This window comes from Dipteris shenzhenensis, chromosome 4 (genome assembly GCF_047967505.1).
Source record: "Dipteris shenzhenensis isolate YYH24624 ecotype China chromosome 4, Dip_SZ_1.0, whole genome shotgun sequence".
In the NCBI taxonomy this organism is placed as follows: Eukaryota; Viridiplantae; Streptophyta; class Polypodiopsida; order Gleicheniales; family Dipteridaceae; genus Dipteris; species Dipteris shenzhenensis.
This window is the reverse complement of record NC_141599.1, coordinates 827,268-841,731: the sequence shown is the minus strand read 5'-3', so window position 1 is coordinate 841,731 and position 14,464 is coordinate 827,268. Positions and strand designations below refer to the sequence as shown.

Sequence of the window (14,464 nt, the reverse complement as noted above, 5' to 3'; positions counted from 1 at the left end):
TGGCTCACAGTATGTTCCATGAACACATATAAAAGTACAAAGGTGGAAAAACAATTTCACATCATTGAACAGAAAGAAGAACAAACATGTTTCAGTGTCTCACATCCAGATAAACAACCCTCAGCTGCCCAATCGTTCATGTCCAACAGCCTGAACAGAGCCCAAGGACATCTTTGCATTAAATTAGAGGTTTGTAACATACATGGACGCTCTGCATATTACAACTGCACAACAGATACTTAAGATTCACTCACCATCAAAGTGCAAAATTATCTTCTTAACATATACTACTTTCTCCATTGAGACTTTGGACAATCTCTGTGCAAACAAACCCCTCATGATTACAACTAGATCATTGAAGAACAGACTCTTCGTAAGTTACATGGCAAGTATTTCCTTATTCCTCGGGGACTAAATTTGAGTATGCATGTAAATAATCCAATATATTCAGCCTAGAGATGGCCAACATCTCTGAAAAAAAATCCTCTAAGATTTAATACAGCATACAGTCCAAATAAATGGCTTCAATCCTTAATTCTTCCCAAATACATCTATCCTTGCTTCTTACTACTTATCTTTTCTGGTGCAGGCAATCCAGTGTTATTCGTGTAGTCTTTTTCAAGCTTCTGCAAGGTTTGCCACACGACAACAATTTTAAAAATTCAGATCAATATGTCCAAAGAAACACCTTTCTGAGCACGCAATATCATTCCACAAATCTAAATGTTTATATATATCTTCATAAGACTAGAATATATCCAAATTCTATTTTATAAATTAGATTTTTTTTATAACAAGCAAAAGAACAAAGGAAAGGGAGTTTGTAAGAGACTTTAGACAAAATTATGAGTAAATGAGAAAAATAAAAAGTAATAATAACTTAGTAAGCAAAGCTACGCTTATGTTTTCATCAGTACCCAAGCATACGCTGCCAGCTGGGTTTCAAAAGATTCTGAAATCTATAAAATATTTGTTTTAAATGAAATGCTTAGTGCACCAACCACGAGAAAGTAATAATTTCACCTGAACATTGAGAACATAGTACATACCTCCAGAGCTGGAATAATGGTTTCAAGAACCTCCGGTTTCATTCGTTCAAAAAACAGTGTCGCCTGTGATCCCGCATGAAGAGTTCAGTACAGATTCACAAAAACGCACATATCCTAAAAGATTTCCTATAAGAACACTTGCAGCACAAGAAGCACAAGAGGATCTCATAAAAGAATTTCAAGTTCTAAGAGAACTGAGTGGTAAAAGCAGTCATGCCGCCCACCTAAGCTCCCAACCCTCCTGCTAGCCTCCGTTCAACCTGCTCTCCTCAGCTGGCCTCTGTTAACCTCGCCTTCCTCTCCCCTTCCCTTGCTTCGTTCCTTCTTCCCTGCCTAGCCTTCTTCTTGTGCATAAGGGTTGGCACCAGACCCATTTGGGCTGCTCAAAGGCTCCTTGGTTTGCTGCCCCTCTACCTACTACGGCTATCTTTAGGGTCGATTCTGCCTTCTTTTTACTCAGTGTTCCCAAGGTCTCCTTGGCCCTTGGGCTCCTTGTGGCCCCTTCAGCACTTGCCCCATTCAGGGTATTTGTCCTTGCAGAATGTCAACATCAGGCCGCCTCATGCCACCCTCAGTACACGCTACAAAGAGGAGTCGCATGCCAATAGCAGGTCTCAGATATGTCCCACAGACACCACAACTCTCAGTGAGGCTGCAGTCAGTCCCACACAGAACTCAGGCTGCTCATGACTAGCACATGACATATGATACAAGACACATGGCATGACATGACAGGATCCACTCTCGACACATGTACTACATGCACTGATAGACACCTCTACTTCCCCATTGGGGAGTGTACTTGTGAAAGTGCAGTGGATTTGTGATCAGCCAACTAAGAGCAAAAACAGAAAACTCACAAACAAGAAATGTGATGGAGGGAGAGAGACTTCGACACCCGAGATCTGGGAAAACCCTCTGCTGAACTGCTGAAAAAAACACGATGCTGAAGAGAGGGCAGGGAGGGGGCCTATATATAGGTCCCCCAAACCCTACAGTCGGCCTGCTTATGCAGGCTGACCTAGATCGACCCTAGGTCAGCCTAACCCTGTCAAGATGAGATTGTCAACGTAGAGGATAATCAGGGTCACAAGATTCTTCTCATGGAAGATATACATAAGATCTGCTATGGAAATCTGAAAACCATTCCATAGGAAACATACATAGATCTTCTGGTTCCATGCTCGTGGTGCCTGTTTGAGACCATACAATGCCATGCACAACCTGTAGACCATTCCTGTTGTGTTCGGAACTCCAAAGCTAGGGGGTTGCTCTACATAAACTTCCTCCTTCAGGTCTCCATTGAGAAAGGCTGCCATCTAAAAGATGGGCCACTGCTAATGAGAAGCGACCAGTCGCCAACACTGCCTTGATCGTGGCCATCAGTGCAATGGGAGCAAAGGTATCTTCATAGTCGATCCCGGGGCATCCTTTAGCCACAAGTATGGTATGCTTGTTCATAGCTCCTTTTGACGTGTACTTGGTCTTGTAGTCCCACTTAACTTCGATGACTGCCCATCACAAAGGCACATTCTTCTCAATAGACTCCAACTCAACCTCCATGGCTCTCTTCCACATCTCCCGAGAGAGCACTTCCTTGACTGAGGTTTGGCTCCTTATCCCCCAGATACAGGACATCAAGGCATAGTTAACTTATAAGGGCAAAGCCTCCAGAACTTTTTCCTTACCATGGCGTGAACTGCAGGGGGGTCCTCCTGCCGTGCATTGGTTATGTCTGTGACTCCAGATATTTCAACATTTCTATCGACCACCTCAGTATCCTCAAAGAACTAAAAGTCCCCTCATCCTGCAGTTGCCCCTCCTCAACTTCAGGATCGATTCCGGTACAACTTCCTCTATGCTCTCCAAGAATTGGTGGCTGGTCCAAAACTGAGGTTGGTACTTGCTCATCAAATATTACATCTCGGCTGACTACAATGGCTCACCGAACTGGATCATACATATTGTATCCTATAAACCAAGTATTGTAGCCAACAAAAACCATCTTGTGGGATTTTGCATCCATCTTCCCCTCTACTTCTTGGGAATATGGAAGTATGGATCACAGCCAAACACCTTGAAACGAGACACATCTGGCTAACGAGACACATCAGGCTTACAACCAAACTACACCTCAAACAGAGTTACCTTAAAAAATACGGTCATTGAAGATGGGTTGATGATATGGACAGTCGTTGCTACAGCTTCCCCCCAAAGGAAGCAGGGAGTCTCACCGTGCTCCAACATCATACGGAACATCCCCACCAGGATCCTATTCTTCCTTTCAACCACCCCACCGATGTTTGCAAGTTCTCTATTGATGCCTTTCGCTGCACAAAATCTCTCAAATGCATGTGAGCAACACTCTCCTCCCTTTTCAACCCAAAGACACTTTATGAGCAGCTCGGATTCTTTCTCCACAAGAGCATATCACTCTTGGAATCAAGGGAAGCCAATTCTTTCTGGGCCAAGAAATAGACCCACATGGGCTTGCTGAAGTCATCAATCACCAGCATGAAGTAAAGTGCTCCCCCAAGAGGCGGGACCTGCATAGGACCACAGAGATCCATGTGTATCATCTCTAGGGGTTTTGAAGCCCGCCAATGAGCTTGCTTCGGAAAGTCTTCTCTACGATGCTTCCCTCAAACACATAAGCTGCAGTGCCCTTGCTTGCTACCCACATCCGGCAAACCAAGAACCATTTGTTCCCGGGCAGCTCTCTGTACCACATCCAAATTCAGGTGCCCAAACCTGAAATGCACAGGTCACCGAGAGAGCTTCCGCTCTCCACAAACTTGATGGTAGAACTGTCACCGATGCATACGTATCTTGCCATGATCCTGAAGTCTTGGAACCCGGCCAAGGATGGAGACATGTGCCGAGAGGCACCATTATCCACAATCCACTCCAATCATCAATCTTCAGAGCAACCCCCTCTCCTACAAAAGAAGTCAAAGAACCAAAATCTGCAAATGTCCAAAGGCTGGAGTGATAGCTCATTCCAAGAATCAGTCGTTGGAGTAGGGTTGGTCACCTCCCCACCTGTGAGCCCCCATATGAGAAGTGCATCGGGGGGGTGGACCATAGATTGATAGGAGTAGGCATGGGGCTGCCACATCGGCAGCACATGGGCTGCCATGTGGGAAGCAGAGAGAGAGAGAGAGAGAGAGAGAGAGGAGATACCTGGCAGATCAGGGCCACCATGGTGGGCAGAAGTGGTGCAGGAGTGCCACAGGGCTGTACATGGATGGAGATGACAAGTCTGCACAGGGAAACCTCAGTACAGACTGGTTGGAGGCTTTCCAGGGCCTATAACAGGGCAGCGGGCTAAACATAGACGGAACAGATTCAGCAAGACTTGGAAGGCCTATGGGACTAGAAATAAGGCTGGATATGGGCAGGCCTGCCTAGGCCAGTGGCAGCCTGCCACGTGGCCAGGCAGGGCCAGCAAAAGACCTGCAAGTGTGCCCCCAAGGGGGGCTTTATAGGCTGCAAGGAAGAAGTCGCCTGGAGGGCCTGTTTCAGTCGGCTAGAGGGTCTGTAACAGTCGGCTATTTTGGGGGGGGCAACCAGCCCCTAAAAAAGGGGGCATTTGGACCTCCTTTCCTCATCACTTGGAACAGCCAATCCAGGAGCAGCAGGAGGGCTTCCTTGAGCCTACATTCGGGAGGTGAAGGAGACCTATAAGTGCTGCAGACTTAGCTCAAGAGTGGCAGCCCACCTAGGCTAGTATCCAGACAGCAAGGTGGAAGAGATCTTTGGACAGAGAGTCTACATAAGCTCAATGGAGCACGCAGGCTCAAAGATAGAAGTGCCAGGCATATAGTAGGACATTTTGGTATTGTACTATGTCTCATTTGTGGACGGACGGAAATATGTAAGTGTTGCTTCTATATTGTCTTGATGCACAGTCTATTTTGCTGGCTTGCACACACATGAAGTACACACATGTTATGAAGTGTGATTCTGTAGTGAAACACTTCCGTGTGTCGCTCATCTATCAGTCTTCCGCTGCGGTGATACCCTCTAGGTGGGATTTCATTTTCTAACATGGTATCAGAGCCCGGACGGAAGATCTCGAGAAGTGGAGCTTGAAGGCAAGGACCTTGCTTAAGGACGACCTTGATTCATTGCTCAGAGGAATAGGATTCAGTGTCTGAAGGATTGTAGCCAAGCAGGAGGCTCACGTTCAAGCACGCGTATGAATTGTACCCAGGTGGGAGGCTCAAGTTCAGGCATGTGTACAATACTTTAACTCTTTCATTTCATTATCATGGCCAATAGATATCAGATCCCAAATTTTGGTGAGACAGGCAAGCTCGACCAGACCAATTATCCGTTCTAGAAAAGGAAGTTCGGAGCTACTTAGTCTTGAGGGAGTCGTGGGCGATATGCGACGGGGATAGAGCTGTTGCCTCAGGCCACCGTGACTATCCCAACCACATCAACTTTGGCGGCAGTGACAACGCCAACGGACCATGTATTAGTGAGAGCATGGCAGATCCAGGATGCGGAAGCTTTGGCTATCATTGTGGGTACGACGACGAATATGGTGGCGCCTCATATTCAAATGGTGAACTCTTCTTTCGAGGCTTGGAGGACATTGAGGGATATGTATGAGCTTTACAACAAGGCGAGAATCTGGACCTCGAGACAGAAATAAGTCTTGAGGGGCATCAATGATTCACACATGGCAATGACAGGAAGGCTGGTCAAGGTGGGCTTGGAGCAGCATTAATGATTGATGTATGCCTGCACCAGGCAGGCTGGTAGAGGTGCAGCCCGTATCCAACCTATTGACGTTGAGCCTTAGGCTGGATCGACCGGTCCAATTTGTGGGCTGGAGCACATTTGAAGACAATGCATCTGCTGAGGTGAAGCAGCGATAACAAAGCAGTTGCTAGTAGCACTGTCAATCGCCGTTTTGCATTGAGGCACTTTGTTGTCTTTGCTTGTGTGGAGAAGCTAGAAATGAGTGGCTATAAACTTCTTGTGTTGCAAGTATGAGAGAGAGAGTTAATGATGAGGCTGAAGGGGGGAAGCAGGAGGTCGAGGTAAATTAGAGGGAAAAGGTGTCATGACGATCAATACCTGAGTTCAAGTGTTGGGAGTGAGGCTCATAAAGTCCTCCCACTCATCCACTAGCTTAGGCCATATTGCCAACCTCACTAATTAGCTTAGTTTTCCCCTTCATTACATGAACATAAAACCGCATATAAACATCTCAGTACCTGAAGATGATCATACTCATGCTGAAATATTCTAGCTTGGAAACCCTTCAAATGGACAGCAAATTTCTTGCCTTTGATATCTTGAGCTTCAATTCTTACAGAGATAGGCCTCTGTGCAACACCATAAAAAGTTGATTGTATCAACAAAATATGCCTTAGGGACATCAACTAAAAATCCCTTGAAACTTTGTGACTTTGCAAATTTCAAAATTCCAGATACGCAGTCTACCTCCACATCTGCTTCTATTTGAGGGAATGATAAACAGCCTTCAGTCAGCACTGAGCGCTGATTTGCATACTTAAAAATCCTTGGATTCACCAGAACTATCTCTTTCCCTTTACCCCTTTCACCTTCAGGATTGAAAACCATTAGCTGTGCGTTCACCCCAACCTGGGGTGCAGATAGACCTACTCCATCAGTCCTGCAGACCCAGAAATCTAAGCATCTTAGAATTTTATTTCATCTAAGAGGAATCCATCAACAAGACAAGTTCCAAAGACATGAAGAGAAAATGATGTGCTTCTTGAGTCCAAGCTAAGAACAAAGAAAATAACTTATGAAACGGAAGCATAAACTTACCTATACATTACATCAAACATCTCTTCTGCAAGCTTTTCCAGCTTCTCATCAAATACATTTATTCTCTTGTTTTTGGCTCTGAGACTTGATTCGGGGTACCTAACTATCTTTAGTGGTGTTTTAAACTCCAAAGTTCCAGCTGCATGTTAAAAAGAGGTGAAGTCAGTAGTAGACACAAAAAGAATATCACAACAGCATGCAAGCACCACAAACATCACTCTCAAGCTTTCCATATGTAAGTTCATCGGGTAAGTATTGAAAGGAGGTGTCTATGTTACAGTTAGTCATCTCCTGTCCATCACTTAGGGAGAGAGGGCTTCTAAGTGTGTGCCTGCCCACGGAGAGGAGTATCCTTTCTCAATGTCTTTCTGCAGGTTAGATGGGGGTCTAGCCAGGGCACAATGGCAGGGTTAGAGGCTGGGCAGTTTGGCCCAGTTGTGGCTGGATTTAAGGCTGGTTTAGTCCTGGTATGAGCCCACAGCATGGGCCAGTAGACACGCCAGTTTGAGGCTGTCTGGAACCCTGACCAGAATCAGGTCAGCTGACCTGACCAAGTCAGGGAAATCCAAACAGACCCGGTCGGGTCAGCCAACCAGACCTAGTTGGCCCAGTCGGTCAGATTAGCCTGTCTGGTTGGGCATGTCAGCAGGTATTTCCCCTATATAGGGCCATCTGCCCCTGGTCTTGTACACATTGTAGGCACAGTTCCTGCCCACAGTTGGTGTCAGTTGAGGAGCCCTGGAGTTGTGATCAAACTGAGGTGTACTCCTCTTACGTCCATTTGGAGTGTTCCCAGGCACAGTTCCAGCTTTGGGTTTGCACCAGTTTGTAGGCGCAGTCCAGCCTTCTCCTCACGAACTTGGAGGTGCTGTTCTGCCTCCATTTCAAGGCCACAGAAGCGTAGTTCAGCCCTGGGGTTGTGATCATTCATTGGAGGTTTTCTCAGCACTATATGCAGAGTTTTTTCCTGTATTCTCTTGTGCAGTATATTCTCTCTCTAGTCGCAGTTTGGTGTCTCTCTCTACTCACAGACCTGCTCTCTGTTTGTTCGTATATTCTGCTACACATTGACAGCCTATGCATAGGAATCCTTCACAATTTTGTCCCATACCAGATATCTTCAGATTCAAAAATCAGCCATCAAAGTTTTGAAGAATGCCAAGTAAAAACTTCTTATAATCCGACAGGTTTGCCTTTTCACAGGTCCTTTTCCTCTTCATTTCCTGAATCATGTTACTCCTAATTTTCTAAGTGAGTACTTTCAGATTGAGATGCGAGAGAGTTGAGATACCCTTTCACATTTCCGCTGCTAGGGTTTGCTACAGAACAACAATCTTTGAGTGTATTCTAGTTAATAGACAGATACCAATAATCACTCACATGCACATTATATAGTGCACATCAAGACCTAACTACTGCTTTCAGCTTTGGTTTGAGTTGTCTAGCTTGACTTATAGCCCTGCACAGCCTAGGATATTCAATTTGTTTAAGCCTGTGTGTAATCAAGTGTGCATTATTTGGTAATTCAAAACTGTAAGGAGAACACAAGATTGTCAGGAGGGAGCAGCGAGCAGAGCTCAACCAAAAGCAGCTATTGAAGCCTGTTAGAGAGACAGGTGGCAGCTTGGAGGAGATCTGCATCAGCAAGTGCAGCGAACGAGTTCAAGGTGGTGTCTAACATCAGCAGAGCTTGCTGCAGGTGTAGGTAAACCGTTGGAGGTTGTTCTGTATGATTTATACATCTTTTATGAGATCTATTGTTGGCTGTACATCTGTGCATCCTCTCTCTCCAGTTCTGAAAGTGTCTTGCATCTATCTCTTCTTCTAAGTGCACAGTCTAAAGCGAAATATGGAGTGTTATACATGCCAAAAATCTTCACTTATAGTGTCCTATTTCCAGTTGGGAAATGCAAGGACATTCATCTACATGCTGTATTAGCTTTGCTATATTCTAGGCAACGGTAGGTGTGTTTTCCAACATGGTCTTAGAGCCAAGGTGGTGAACATCCTCAGAGGCAAAGCCAAGTCGCATACTCGAGATCTGCTTTGGCAATAAGGTGAAGGCCTTTTCTCTAAGAAAGAAAGGCGACTTCAATTCAAAAAATGTGCGGTGAGAAAGGAGGCTTGTAGTACACGCACAAAAGTCTACACCTTGGATGGTTCGGGCTCACTTTTTCCGAATTCCAGTGAGTTGAGGAAGCTGAACGAAACCAACTATCCTATATGCAAAGCGAAGGTCCTTGGTCATCTAGTGGCCAAGGGAACATGGGGGGTGATGAAAGGCATGGAGCCAAAGCCAGTCAATGTGTTGGATGCCTCGAGGAACATCTTAGTTCCGGAGAATCTAGATAGTGTGAAGGAGTGGAATTTGAATGATGATCATTCTTTCCATGATATATTGGACGATCATGGATGCTTTGATACCACATGGGCCAAATCCAACTGGTAGGTACAGCACATGGAGCATGGAAGATCTTATAAGTTCTTTACAAAACAAAAACTTTGGGAGAATCATCATACTCCAGAATCAATTGCTCAATTTCAAGAGATAACGATGATGAAAAGGCTTTCATGGACAAATATAAGAATGGCAAATGAAAGCCCTTCTTGGCATCACTTGTAGCAGCACACTCAGAGTAGGAAGGACGAGCAGAAGGTCTACCCTTTGGCCTACATCCAAGAGGTGAAGGAGGCCTAAAAGAAGCTGCAGTCAGTAAGGTGGAAGGATCACTGGACAGCGAATCTACATAATGTAAAACTTTACAACAACAACAATACACAAGCGAATTGACACATGATGCAATAGAAATCTCTTCTATTCAAGTACTCAGGAAAAGCAAAAATGGCTACATCTCAAGAGAGCGAGAGAGCTCAAAAACATGAGCCATCATGAGTTGAAGTAGAGAGCCAAGACGAAGCACGAAGCCGCCACATATTTGAGCATGAATCACAGTGAGAACCGCCAGGAGAAAATGGTGCCATCAACAACCTCCGAAAGCTGCTACCACCTATTCTATGCATGCAGGTGGCCATGCATTGAGTCCATGTGGCATCAAGGTGACCGGCCTCCCCTAAAGCCTAAGCCCCAACCAAGGCTTGGTTCCAACACCCCCCTCAAGCTGAGGTTGGGCAAAATAATCAACTGCATGAAACTTGCCCAGCCAGCAAATTCTCAGAGGATCCAATAAAAAACGATCATGAACCGAAACTGATCACAAGCATAAAAATGAGCTGAAATACCACACACGTCTCTTCCAACAAAAAGCAAGGACTAAAAGGTTTTCTGCTCAACAAACACACAGTCGATCCAAGCCAAGCATCAACCAAACTCATCAACAACTGAGACCCGAAATGCATAGAACTCTCAACCCCTCATTTGACAGACACAACTACTACTCTGATCAAACCATTTCGCCTCAACCCTACTGGGTGTTTTTGGCTTACAAAAGCAAATCACCTTATTGACTAGGACTGACACCCTACACTACATGCTGCTACTGCAGCATGCACTCAGAAAGCAAACTCGTCATAATCTACGCCGCCCTTGATGACGCACAGATACGCCATCTCCTTAGTTATTGCATGGGCACTGTCTTTGCTAGTGGTCACAACTTCTCTGTTTTGCTTAGCCAGGGCCTCCTTCTTCCGATAACAATAGTCCTCCTTGTGGCCTGATTTGCCACAGTAAGTGCATTTCAGATCGGTCTTCTTCACTTGCTTTCCTTTCTCAGCCAGATATGCGCTTTCACCAAGGCCAAACTCTCGTTTCTGACACCTTTCATCATCTAGGAGTGTAGCGACCATCTCATTCATGGTTATCTCGCTACTCACACGGAGGATCTTCACAATGAAGAGGGAAGACTAGATAAGAGGACTGCCTTTATGTCATCATCTTCTACCTTGACACGAAGGTCAAGCAGCTGCCTCAAGATTGCTCTCAATCTACTCATGCGTTCTCCAAGAGTAGTGTTCTCTTCCATCTTGAGACCGAAGGTCAAGCAGCTGCCTCAAGATTGCTCTCAATCTACTCATGTGTTCTCCAAGAGTAGTGTTCTCTTCCATCTTGAGACCGAAAAACTCTTGCTTCAACAAAAACTTTGAATTCTTCAACCTTGTTCTCCCATTGCAGCGATCTCAAACCTTCTAAATCCTCTTTCTCAGCACCTGACACAATTGGCCAAACTCCCTTTTCCATAAGATACAGACACACGGTAAGTTGCCATGCCGGAAAGTTGGCACCAGTAAAAGTGACTAGCTTAGTAACTTCGGCCTTTGACTCCATGACGTGAAGGCTGCGTCGAATATAAGAACATGCAATTGATCAGCTTCTGGGATACAACACACTCTGCAAACCCACACGCATGCAAACAATATATTTTCACAAAGTTCAGATCAACACGCTCTGATACTTGTTAGGAAAATCCCCAGGAGCTCACACAGTGTGGTGTGGGTGTGGAATCACAAACTTCTTTACTTATGTGCATTCAATAGATGTGCAGACTCATCAATAGACAATGAACCGGCCAAATAGAGAAACCACCAAAATATATATTTCCGTCCAAAATTATGAACACAATACAAGAGAGATAGATCCAGAGTCCCACCAATGGTGTGGTCCTCTGATCTTATCACAAAGTATTTCTCCTATATGCTGGCTCTCTCTAGACTCGAGCCCGTGTGCTCCACCCGGAGCTTCTGTAGACTTTCCGTCCTTTGACCTCAGCTCCTTGCTGCCCTCGAAGACAGCCAAGGTACCAGCCCTCTTGAGCTCAGTCTGCAGCAACTCTTGGCCCTTGCTTTGCCTCCTGAATGTAGGCCCAAAGGTGGGGCTTGTGCTGCTCCTGGATTTGCTGGAGTGTTGGATGAGAAATGAGGCCACAAGCCTCTCCTTTTATAGACCCCAAAGGCCCCTTGAACTAACCGACCAGCCAGCCCTAAATGGGCCGACTGGCTGGTCTGTTTGGGCCGGCCAGTCTGCCCCAAAACAGCCCTTTAAGGGCTCACAAAACTAGGGCCCTTTGGCCCACACTTCTAGGGCTTTTGGCCCTCCAATCTAGGCAGGGGCCCAGCCTATATAAGGCATGCCACTGCCCCCTAGCAGCCCGATTTGCTGCTCCACATCTGCGCCTGCACATCCTGCCATAACTGCGCCTCTGCCAGGCCCTTTTCCAGTTCCGTATAGAGCCATACACCCTGTAGATGTCAGCGCCATGTGATCGCCTTTTATTCCGGGTTCCTTGTGCTGGCTACTGCTTCGCCTTTTGCTGCTGCAGATCCATCCTAGCTCCAGGTACCCTCAATCTCTTTGATTCTTGCCCACAACAGCTCTAGATGTGCTGCCCACATGACAGCCAAGATGCTGTCCATGTGGCAGCCCCATCTTATCACTCAATCCCTTCTGGCTCTTGTCCACATGGCATCCAATCAGATGCCCATGTGACAGACACTCAAATCCTAGGTTCACCCCCCCCATGCTCTCCTCATATGGGGGCTTACAGATGGGGAGGTGACCTTTCCAACAATACCATGCAAAACTCTACAATAACAACAACACACAAGCGAATCGACACATGATACAATAGAAAGCTCTTCTATTCAAGTACTAAGCATAGGCAAAAATGGCTACATCTCGGGAGAGCAAGAGAGCTCAAAAACACGAGTGATCATGAGTTGAAGTAGAGAGCCGAGACGAAGCACGAAGACAACCACAGATTGAGCACGAATCACGGTGAGAACCGGCGGCCAGGAGAAAATGGTGCCATCAATGACCTCCAAAAGCTGCTACCACCCTATTCTCTTCATGCAAGTGACCATGCATTGAGTCCACGTGGCATCGAAGTGACCGGCCCCCCTAAAGCCTAAGCCCAACCAAGGCTTGGTTACAACACATAAGCTCGAAGGAGTGCGAGGGCTCAGAGATCTAGAGGTGCCAGGCAGATAGTAGGAGGATTTTTGGTAAGATCGGAGGACCAAGGTTTGGTGGGACTCCACATCTCTTTTGTATTGTGTCCGCTTTTGGATGAACGAAAATATATCATTATGGCTTCTATATTTGTCTTGGATGCACTATCTATTTACTGGCTTGCACACAACTCACAAGTTAAGAAGTTTGATTCCATAGTGAAACACTTCCGCGTGTAATTCCTGGGGATGCTCTACCAGTCTTCGGCTATGGGATACCTTTTGGTTTGATTTTATTGCTAACACACTAGGGACCCCTCCCCCAGTATAAGAATTTTCTTTAAACTTGGAGAACTTGAAATACAAAAGACGCTCCTCTAAAGCGCAAGGAATGCAACTGCGAAGAGGACACTGAACAGGTACAGCTGACCCACAAGGCCTTAGAAACAGCTTTAGTCACAACTAAGGCCTTAATGCTGTTCACACTAACATTATAGACCACTGTGTGAGGCTAATGATGAGGCTAGTGCTGTCCATGGGCATGCAGAGTGATTGCATGCGTGTAACATGTGGGGACTAGCTGTGCGGAAATAGATGAATGTGTCATGACAAGAGAAATCACTAATCCGTGATTAGTAGACATTAAAACATTATTATATATTATACGCCAATGGTGTAACATGTATTTGTATTTATGATGGACACCGACCGATTTGTTATGGCAGTGAATCATCTCAGTAGATAGAACTAGTCGAGCTGGAGCCACTGCTTCAAACGGCATCGAATTTGAACATGTGACACTTATTGTATTAATAGAAATGTGCACACACGTGTCTAGGTCCTAGGGGCAATAGGAAGGGAAGGGTGCATTGAATGGTAGATGCATGGGTCATAGGCTAAGGGGTAGGTGTAAATGGGAAGATGAAACTTGAGTAATCTCAAGGGACATTAATGAAAGGGCATCACCCTTTCATTGTGAATCTCACGTAGCATTCTCTCTACCACATTGCATTCATTCGCCATCTCTCACACACCTTGCATGTAGGTCGAAATAGAAACAAGTACTCTCAGGAGGGCGCTCTTCCCCATTGGAGGGCCAATCGGCGTTCAAATTCTGCATGCATTGCACACATTTGCATTCTCGAAAAGTTTGGTTTTTCACATTTGGTATCAGAAAGAAAAGAAAGAAAGAAAGTTTATTAATGTCCACTGGAGACCTAAAAAGGTCTATGGGACAAAAGAGACCTGCTTATACATCAGTACAGAGAGGGCCATAGGCAACCTCCCTGGGAGTATCATCAAATTCCTCCAAAAAAACAAAACACATAGAACATAAAACATAAAAGGAACTAAGTACTAGGCTATGGAGTGGCCATTACATCAGTTTAAGACTGAGGGTCTTTAGATTTTGTCTTAAATTCTCTAATCACTGCAAGACCATCACAATATACTGCCCATTTTCCTGCTTCCCTGGCTGCCCGAACCTTAGCAAGCTCAGTAGCTTTGTTCTTCAGTTGGGTTCTTGTAAGCTCCTCAGCAATCCATATCTTTGTCCCCTTCAGCTTATAGGATTGTCGTAGAATCCTCTTCCTGAGTGTCTTCGAGTTGAAGGTGATGACAACGTGTCCATTCCTAGGCAATAAATAAACTAGGGAAGACTCCTCTTCATCATCATTCTTGTCATCAGTTGGGCTTGCTGACCA

General features: G+C 45.5%; 1 protein-coding gene across 1 annotated transcript in view; it reads right to left on the bottom strand.

Annotated features, from left to right (window-relative positions):
• Positions 1 to 273: 273 nt before the first annotated feature.
• PDF1B (peptide deformylase 1B) overlaps positions 274 to 14,464 on the bottom strand; it is a 38,015-nt gene continuing 23,824 nt past the window's right edge. The window contains exons 2-6 of the mRNA XM_087373354.1: positions 6,861 to 6,999; positions 6,510 to 6,702; positions 6,281 to 6,391; positions 1,050 to 1,112; positions 274 to 626 (exon numbers count right to left, since the gene is read on the bottom strand). Coding sequence (XP_087229480.1) covers positions 552 to 626; positions 1,050 to 1,112; positions 6,281 to 6,391; positions 6,510 to 6,702; positions 6,861 to 6,999 — 581 coding nt within the window. The 3' untranslated portion in view covers positions 274 to 551. The remainder of the gene's footprint in view (positions 627 to 1,049; positions 1,113 to 6,280; positions 6,392 to 6,509; positions 6,703 to 6,860; positions 7,000 to 14,464) is intronic.